The sequence below is a fragment of the Protomyctophum parallelum genome, assembly GCF_964188405.1.
Source record: "Protomyctophum parallelum genome assembly, chromosome: 7".
Classification (NCBI taxonomy): Eukaryota; Metazoa; Chordata; class Actinopteri; order Myctophiformes; family Myctophidae; genus Protomyctophum; species Protomyctophum parallelum.
Genome location: NC_139705.1, coordinates 49523650 through 49533994, shown reverse-complemented (window position 1 = coordinate 49533994; position 10345 = coordinate 49523650). Strand labels below are relative to the sequence as shown.

Below are 10345 nucleotides of genomic sequence, written 5' to 3'. Positions count from 1 at the left end.
AAACGAGCAGTAGAATTTTTAAATGTATTCTGTGTTTCACTGGTAACCAGTGCAGTTGGGCCAGAACTGGGGGTACGTGCTCGCGCATTCTGGTTCCTGTCAAAAGTCTTGCAGCTGAGTTTTGGACCATCTGTAGGGGGGACAGAGTGGATTGAGTCAGGCCATGATACATACAGGGAATTACAGTAATCGAGTCGAGAGGTGATAAAAGCATGGATCACAGTTTCCAGGTCACAGTACGCTAAATTTGTAGAATGGGCCTCAGGTCTTAATGGGTTGAACAGATTCCCCAGGCAGTGAGCATATAAACAGTGTCATGTCTGCGTACGTCAACCATAACAATGAATTGCTTTCCAGTAGCATTGCCACCCACTCACACGCACGCGCACACACACACACACACACACACACACACACACACACACACACACACACACACACACGTGCGCACGCGCACACACACACACACACACACACACACACAGGCTAGTCACATGTTCTCAGCATAATTACATTGGATCATTCAGATTACTTCCCTTTTGTCCTTCCTGCACACGAGACTATATTTTGGATACCATAATAATTATGACTCATCTACTCTACTGCACTGACCTTTTTATTGTGAAAAATAATTTAAAAAAAGATATATATATATATATATATATAGTCAATTGGGCGGGAACCCCTTTTGGTGTTTTAACTAAGCATTATGTTATACTTTAGCTATTGAAAAACAGCAGATCTACAAGCCCATAGCGCGCCACTCTGTGGCGCGCTATGGGCTTGTAGGTCTGCTATTTTTGAAAAATCTATTTTTGAAAAATGCGGCACAAATCTTTGAATATATATATATTCTCTCAGAGCAAACTTTTTATTTTATTTAGATGTCAGGCCTAAATGGGTTCTGACCGGGCACCCATTTTGGTGTTGGCATCATGTTATGCTTTAGCTATTGAAAAATAGCAGATCTACAAGCTACGAGCTTGTAGGTCTGCTATTTTTGAAAAATCGAAGACACTTTTAGAATCTGATCTCAGGTCAGAATGGGTTAATAATGAAACTGTCAGGATGTAATAGACATTTTTAGAATCTGATCTCAGGTCAGAATGGGTTAACTGATGCACCCCTAAAAGTCAGCTCTGTTTTGTTCCACCTCCGCTCCACTGCAGCAGGGTAAAATGTCACCTCTGTGTTGTCCCCCTACACCCCTCCAGTGAACCAGGGTAACAAAATGTCACCTCTGTGTTGTCCCCTACACCCCTCCAGTGAACCAGGGTAACACAATGTCACCTCTGTGTTGTCCCCCACACCTCTCCAGTGAACCAGGGTAACACAATGTCACCTCTGTGTTGTCCCCCTACACCCCTCCAGTGAACCAGGGTAACAAAATGTCACCTCTGTGTTGTCTCCTACACCCCTCAGTGAACCAGGGTAACACAATGTCACCTCTGTGTTGTCCCCCTACACCCCTCAGTGAACCAGGGTAACACAATGTCACCTCTGTGTTGTCCACCTACACCCCTCCAGTGGACCAGGGTAACACAATGTCACCTCTGTGTTGTCCCCCTACACCCCTCAGTGAACCAGAGTAACACAATGTCACCTCTGTGTTGTCCCCCTACACCCCTCAGTGAACCAGGGTAACACAATGTCACCTCTGTGTTGTCCACCTACACCCCTCCAGTGGACCAGGGTAACACAATGTCACCTCTGTGTTGTCCCCCTACACCCCTCAGTGAACCAGGGTAACACAATGTCACCTCTGTGTTGTCCCCCTACACCCCTCAGTGAACCAGAGTAACACAATGTCACCTCTGTGTTGTCCCCCTACACCCCTCCAGTGGACCAGGGTAACACAATGTCACCTCTGTGTTGTCCCCCTACACCCCTCCAGTGGACCAGGGTAACACAATGTCACCTCTGTGTTGTCCCCCTACACCCCTCCAGTGAACCAGGGTAACACAATGTCACCTCTGTGTTGTCCCCCTACACCCCTCCATGAACCAGGGTAACACAATGTCACCTCTGTGTTGTCCCCCTACACCCCTCCAGTGAACCAGGGTAACACAATGTCACCTCTGTGTTGTCCCCCTACACCCCTCCAGTGAACCAGGGTAACACAATGTCACCTCTGTGTTGTCCCCCTACACCCCTCAGTGAACCAGGGTAACACAATGTCACCTCTGTGTTGTCCCCCTACACCCCTCCACTGAACCAGGGTAACACAATGTCACCTCTGTGTTGTCCCCCTACACCCCTCCAGTGAACCAGGGTAACACAATGTCACCTCTGTGTTGTCCCCCTACACCCCTCCAGTGAACCAGGGTAACACAATGTCACCTCTGTGTTGTCCCCCTACACCCCTCCAGTGAACCAGGGTAACACAATGTCACCTCTGTGTTGTCCCCCTACACCCCTCCAGTGAACCAGGGTAACACAATGTCACCTCTGTGTTGTCCCCCTACACCCCTCCAGTGAACCAGGGTAACACAATGTCACCTCTGTGTTGTCCCCCTACACCCCTCCAGTGAGGCGAGGAGGGAATCGTCTTCGGATTCGGGTTCTTGGAAACGCCCCCAGCCACTGCGTTAGTTTTACTGAGGTTAGGTTTAGGTATAGTTTTACTGAGGTTAGGGTTAGGTTTAGGTATAGTTTTACTGAGGTTAGGGTTAGGGTTAGGTTTAGGTATAGTTTTACTGAGGTTAAGGTTAGGGTTAGGGTTAGGTTTAGGTAGAGTTTTACTGAGGTTAAGGTTAGGTTTAGGTATAGTTTTACTGAGGTTAAGGTTAGGATTAGGTTTAGGTATAGTTTTACTGAGGTTAAGGTTAGGATTAGGTTTAGGTATAGTTTTACTGAGGTTAAGGTTAGGATTAGGTTTAGGTATAGTTTTACTGAGGTTAAGGTTAGGATTAGGTTTAGGTATAGTTTTACTGAGGTTAAGGTTAGGGTTAGGTTTAGGTATAGTTTTACTGAGGTTAAGGTTAGGTTTAGGTGTAGGCTGTCAATCACAGCGACTGGCCAGTCACAGCGCACCCTCTACGTCACTCTGTACTCAACCCGAAGACGGAACCATGCTCGCTCCAGTGAGTGAACCAGAGTAAGAATGTCACCTCTACTCTGTGACCTCTGCCCCTCTACTGCAGCAGGGCAGAGTGTGACCTCTGCCCCTCTACTGCAGCAGGGCAGAGTGTGACCTCTGCCCCTCTACTCTGTGACCTCTGCCCCTCTACTCTGTGACCTCTGCCCCTCTACTCTGTGACCTCTGCCCCTCTACTCTGTGACCTCTGCCCCTCTACTCTGTGACCTCTGCCCCTCTACTGCAGCAGGGCAGAGTGTGACCTCTGCCCCTCTACTGCAGCAGGGCAGAGTGTGACCTCTGCCCCTCTACTGCAGCAGGGCAGATTGTGACCTCTGCTCTGCCCCTCTACTGCAGCAGGGCAGAGTGTGACCTCTGCCCCTCCTCCAGCAGGGCAGAGTGTGACCTCTGCTCTGCCCCTCTACTGCAGCAGGACAGAGTGTGACCTCTGCCCCTCTACTGCAGCAGGGCAGAGTGTGACCTCTGCCCCTCTACTGCAGCAGGGCAGAGTGTGACCTCTGCCCCTCTACTGCAGCAGGGCAGAGTGTGACCTCTGCCCCTCTACTGCAGCAGGACAGAGTGTGACCTCTGCCCCTCTACTGCAGCAGGACAGAGTGTGACCTCTGCCCCTCTACTGCAGCAGGACAGAGTGTGACCTCTGCCCCTCTACTGCAGCAGGGCAGAGTGTGACCTCTGCCCCTCCTCCAGCAGGGCAGAGTGTGACCTCTGACCTCTGCTCTGCCCCTCTACTGCAGCAGGGCAGAGTGTGACCTCTGACCTCTGCTCTGCCCCTCCTCCAGCAGGGTAGAGCGTCAGCAGAAGGCTCCCAGACGGTGTTCCTCAGACGGAACAGCTTCACTCCTCTGTCCAGTCAGGACCAGCTGGTGAAGAGGCCCCGCCTCCTCAGCGCCGGGAACCTGCCCAAGTTCCGCTGGCCGCCGCAGGCGCCGTCTCTGCCCAGCATGGAGCTTCCTGAAGGCGCCGAGTCCAACAGCCAGGTCAGTACTGCTGCGCCGAGTCCAACAGCCAGGTCAGTACTGCCCCGAGTCCAACAGCCAGGTCAGTACCGGCTACTACGCTGCTTCCCCAAACGGTGGGTTCTGGTTTTACACAGATTAGTGCAGTTATAGGTAAAAACACGTGAGTTTAAAGTTTTCAAGTAGCATTTCTTCCTCTGCCTAGTGGGACTGTGTAAAACTTCACATCATGAACGCTGTTTATGATGTGCAGCGTTTTGTTCCAAACGGAGCACTCCTGCGATCTTTGGAAGCCAATCTTACCCAATCAGAATGCAGTATGAAATATCTGAAAGAGCCGTTTCATTTAATGGCTAATAGAGAGACTGTGTACCAATGTGCGTGATGTTTGGACAAAATCTGTAGGTGTACTGTGAAGAAATGTGTTTTGCAAAAAGCGGCCTCCTGGTGGCGCTAAAACAGGCTTATGTGGACAATTTGGGGCAGAGTTTCAGCTCTGGCATCCAGGGAGTGTGTGTGCAGAGTCTGGCTGCGATCAAGCCAACTGTGCCAGAGATTAGCTGTCCACGGACGGACGGACGGACGGAGTGCAAAACCTACTCTCTCCATATCTTCGTCCTGGTGGAGACAATTAAGTAAGTAATGAAAATAGCAGATGGACAGGTTCCCTCGGCTGGCGTAGCCGGCGTCTGGACACCTAGGCTGCTATGCCTATAGACATATAAGGCCTCTTCCGGCTCTGAGGCACGTGTCAACATTTGAGGGCACAATTTTCCCAAGATTCCTTCATGCAAAGCATGTGGTGTAATGGAAGTCCCGGAATATACGCGCTGTGATTGACCAGTAGTCAGTTTTTAAATGTATACTGTATATAAAAAAGAAGAAAACACAAAAGGTTTAATGCCAGTCTGGTGAGAGGTGGTGGTCATCAGGTCATGCCTTGTTCAACAGTCGAATAGAAGCCAGGTGGAAGCTGTTCATTAAGTGTCGGTCTTGCTCTTGATACAAACGTACAGTAGCCCTCTGAAAAGACCGTGCAGGCAACAGGAGAACTGGATAAATGGAATGTTTTGAAATGGAATGTTTCGTGACCTCGTACATTAAACCTTGGCTCAAACGCGACGGCAGCCAGCCAGTCACACAAGTGCTTCATTCTCTGAGTGTTTTGAGTTAACGCTGTCCTTTCACTCTTGCCCCCATTTCACACAAAACCTTTTTGTTTTTATTTGATATCGTTTCCTTGCAGGAGTCCCTGAACCAGTCGAGCCCAGCGGAGCCGAGCAACGGCGTTGACAGTTAAGAGGCGTAGAGGAGAGATGGGTGAACGTTTTATCTGTTGTCTGGAATACCTCTGTGTGTTGTTCTCTGCTCCATATCCACATACCGTATATACAGCTATATCCTATATCCAGCATACTGTACCATAGTAGACAGTGCTGTAAAAAGTACTCCAATGTTTAAGATACTTAAGTAAAGGTATCTGCAACGTAGAAATACTCTGTTACAAGTAAATGTCCAGAATTCAAAAGTATTGGTATCAAAATGTACTTAAAGTACCAAAAAGTAGAAAGTGCTCATTGTGCAGAATGCCCCATTTTCAAAGTTTTCAAATGTATAGAAATCTTTTGAAAACGGCAGATCTACAAGCAGGCATCAAATAAGCATCAACCTACTACCTACAGCATTGAAAGACCAAACACTATTAACCCATTCTGACCTGAGATCAGATTCATACGAGGTTTCCACTGGACACACACTGGTCTGATTAACCCATTCTGACCTGAGATCAGATTCATACGAGGTTTCCACTGGACACACTCTGGTCTGATGAACCCATTCTGACCTGAGATCAGATTCTAAAAATGTCAGTCGTTCTTCGATTTTTCAAAAATAGCAGACCTACAAGCTCGTAGCGCGCCACTCGGTGGCGCGCTATGAGCTTGTAGATCTGCTATTTTTCAATAGCTAAAGCATAACATGATGCCGACACCAAAATGGATGCCCGGTCAGAATGGGTTAAAACAGAACCATAGCAGAATGTTTAAACAGCCCTCATGAGGAGCAGGAGTCCTCAGATTAGATTGTCAGGTCTGGCCAGCAATGTGTCGACTATGACCAGACCAAGTATCCATTTCACAGGGGAAATTCGATCACCAGTGTCAGTTACAGTTTCACACGGTTTCGCATGCTTTTGCCACTGTTCATAATCGCATCTGCATTTTACGCCGGGGCTCCAACGGGCGCGTTGCGTCTCCGTCGCGTGCGTCAAAAAAGCGAACCGGGGCAATTTTAATGCAGTAACGCAATGCAACGTGGGCAGTGGAGCCACCCTTCATTGATTAAAAAGGGAACATTCCCTGACGGAGACGCGACGCTGACGAGCCTCGGTGTTACTTGTAGAATAGTGACAAGCCTACTTGGAAAAACCTGGTATTTATTTGGCTCCAGGTCCGAACAAACTTTTAGCGTTCATTTTCAGTGGAAACACTCTTGAATTGGTTGCATAATTAGGCAGGAAATAATAACGAACCTGGCTCAACTCCGGTGGAAAAGGGTTCCTCTCAGAGTTACAGATATGGAAACGTCCATTTGTTTCCTATGATGGTTAATGTGATGTTTTAATTGTTGTATGCTAAGTAGATCTCCTGTGTGCGTGCATCTGCTCATGTGTTCGTGCCGTGCACATATATCTAAGCTTTGTTTGTGCACGTACGTATACATAATTAATCATTTCTAAGCTTTATGCACATAATGTATATCTAAGCTTAATAATAATAATAGCTCAAATTTATATAGCGCTTTTCTAAATACCCAAAGCACTTTACATAGGAACACTATAGGAACAGACTTTATTAGGAAAAAAACAAAGCAAAACATAACGGATACAACAACAACAGTACAGGGTTAAAAAGATAAAAGGATAAACGAGGGAAGGGGGGGGACATCTTCCTAACCAGACCTCAGCTGGGGAAAGCTATCCTGAAGTAGCCTCGGTCCCAGGCTTACTTATCTGCGAAAAGAAAAGCCTGGTCACAACCTAAGGCAGAGAAGCTATCGGCGGTTGTATCCTCCGGAACAGTCAGCCGTCAAATGTATTTCCCCCGGATACGATATTTTCCCGAACCAATCACAACACTTGTTTCATTCGCGGAGAATGTAAACTGATTTGTAAAGCATCAACGATTTCACTTCCGCTAAAATCCCGCAACTTCCGCTGATAGTCTTTTCAGCTTAGGTCTTGCCCAGGGTGATCCTGAAGAGGTGGGTTTTGAGTGAGGAGAGAGGGAGCAGCTCTGAGATGGTCAGGGAGATCATTCCAGAGTTTGGGGGCCGAAACCTAGAAGGCCCCAGCTGTCCCCCCTAGGTGAAACGTAGAAGACCCCAGCTGTCCCCCCTAGGTGCGGTACTTGGCCTTGCGGACCTTCAGGAGGTTGGTTAATGCCTTTTGCACGACAGTCTTAACCCATTCTGACCTGAGATCAGATTCTAAAAGTGTCTTCGATTTTTCAAAAATAGCAGACCTACAAGCTCATATCGCGCCACTCGGTGGCGCGATATGAGCTTGTAGATCTGCTATTTTTCAATAGCTAAAGCATAACATGATGCCAACACCAAAATGGATGCCCGGTCAGAATGGGTTAATGCCTTTTGCACGAAAATCAGGGTTATTGGAATAGTTTACTGGCAGTATATCAAATAGGCGGTGATTGATTGAGAACATAATGAGATAGAAAACCCAGTTGTTATGTGTACAGTATATCACAATGCTAGACTATTAAATGTAGAATGTGTTGGTGATTGTGAATTGTCCACTGCGTATTGGAACATGCCTTTTTAAATGTAGTTATTATTATGAAGCAGTGTGTCTCAAATCCTGTATGTTTCAGGTGGGACTATATTTTTAAATACGTGTACACTTTATTCCAATTTGGGGCTGCAGCTGTAGCAGTACAGAATGTAAAGCAGTCTCAGTGTCCTTATGACTCCTTATGCTAAACGTGACTTTATTATTATTATTTTGTCATTGATGGCCAGTTTTAATTCATCCCATTAAAAAAACAACATGACTATTTTCAATAGGATACTAATGAGACGGAATAACACACTTATTTAATTTAAACTGTAATTTTTTATATACTTGATTTTTTTTTTTTTTTTGTTCTATATCATTGTCGTTGTTTTAAGCACTGTCTTTAACCCATTCTGACCTGAGATCAGATTCATACGAGGTTTTCCACTGGACACACACTGGTCTGATGAACCCATTCTGACCTGAGATCAGATTCTAAAAATGTCAGTCGCTCTTCGATTTTTCAAAAATAGCAGATCTACAAGCTCGTATCGCGCCACCGAGTGGCGCGATACGAGCTTGTAGATCTGCTATTTTTCAATAGCTAAAGCATAACATGATGCTGACACCAAAATGGGTGCCTTGTCAGAATGGGTTAAAGAGAATGGAAACATGTGTTTAGCTACAGTACTTGTAATGTGGCATGTGGCTAGCTCTGGTCCATAGCTCTAAATGAAACTCATTAGAGCTATGGATCAGAGCTAGCATGTGGCATGCGTTGGCCATTAACAAATGGCTCGCAGCGCGGCACAAGCTTATTCATCTGCTATTTTTTTAACAGTTTTCGGAAAGTCTTGAAAGTGTGAGAACCCAGATCTTAATGGGTTAACACAAGCCATGATAGCCATCCACGTGTCCTTATTATTGTTGTTTTAACCCATTCTGGACGGGAACCCATTTTGGTGTTTTAACTAAGCATTATGTTGTACTTTAGCTATTGAAAAATAGCAGATCTACAAGCTCATAAGCGCGCCACCAAGTGGCGCGCTACGAGCTTGTAGGTCTGCTATTTATTTATTTTTCTTGAAAATGCGGCACAAATCTTTGAATATATATTCTTTCAGAGGACCTTTTTCTTTATTTTCGACATCAGGCCTAAATGGGACCCATTCTGACCTGAGATCAGATTCTAAAAATGTCTTCTATACATCCTGACACTTTTCTGAAAAAGCTATGTTTCTATGTCAGTCGTTCTTTGATTTTTCAAAAATAGCAGACCTACAAGCTCGTAGCGCGCCACTCGGTGGCGTGCTATGAGCTTGTAGATCTGCTATTTTTCAATAGCTAAAGCATAACATAATGCTAACACCAAAAGGTCAGCCATTCATGTTGTGCCTTCATGTTGCATATTATTTAACAAGCAATAAGAACACTGAAGGTATGTATGTACTGTATATACAATATTATGTTACAAATATTATGTTACAAATGCAAACCGAATGAATATCACACTATGCTGGTTTGTCTTTTGAAATCGTACTTATGTTTCTCAGTATATTGGAAACAAAATAAAATATTACCATAGTTCTGTGAGAACACTCTTATGCTTAATTTAGACTGTCTTACAGATATGCCATGTTCACAACGTTGGGCGTTCACTGACAGAACTGTGTTTGTATGCTCATTACCCTAAAGAGTTTGAGAAGACTGGCCTCTTTCTGTTTAAAATCCACATTACATTAACCCATTCTGACCTGAGATCAGATTTAAAAAAATGTCTATTACATCCTGACAGTTTCATTATTAACCCATTCTGACCTGAGATCAGATTTAAAAAATGTCAGTCGTTCTTCGATTTTTCAAAAATAGCAGACCTACAAGCTCGTAGCGCGCCACTCGGTGGCGCGCTATGAGCTTGTAGATCTGCTATTTTTCAATAGCTAAAGCATAATATGATGCCAACACCAAAATGGGTGCCCGTTCAGAATGGGTTAAAAAAGGAATAATAAATAAAACAAAACAAGCAATAGTTGAACTGGCACATTTTTACGCTTTTGAAAAATGCCACAATTGTCCAATTGTTTGTCAAGCTCAAAGACTAAAACCCTGATATCTTTGTCGCTATTTTTTGTTTTCATTTTTGTTTCGCTTTTTACCACTTTTGTAGTCCCAATGTAGTCGTTATGCCAACTATTTCCTCCCGACACATTTGTGTGTCACTGCAGTTCCCAGTGACTCACCTGCAGCCACATTTGAAGAACATGCACATACTATACATAATTGTCATAGTTATTTATGTTTGTGTTTACTGTGTGTGGATCTCTTTTATCCCTGCTATTCAGAGTCCAGCATACATGCTTGTGTAGCATTGCCGCGGAAGCAGGGATTGAACCCAGGGCTCCCACTCGCCAGACCCAACGTGCAACCTGTCATAATAGGGCTGAGCCCGATTGGCAGGGCTGTTGCGGGCTGGGTCTTGCACGCAACACCCTAGAGGCTGAG

General features: G+C 45.5%; 1 protein-coding gene across 2 annotated transcripts in view; it reads left to right on the top strand.

The window, feature by feature from the left end:
• The window catches only part of pfkfb2a (6-phosphofructo-2-kinase/fructose-2,6-biphosphatase 2a), a 40440-nt gene extending 34726 nt beyond the window's left edge, over positions 1–5714 (top strand). For both annotated transcript variants that reach the window (XM_083768413.1, XM_083768414.1), the window contains 2 exons: positions 3877–4074; positions 5300–5714. In XM_083768413.1, coding sequence (XP_083624539.1) covers positions 3877–4074; positions 5300–5353 — 252 coding nt within the window. In that variant the 3' untranslated portion in view covers positions 5354–5714. The remainder of the gene's footprint in view (positions 1–3876; positions 4075–5299) is intronic.
• Positions 5715–10345: the final 4631 nt, after the last annotated feature.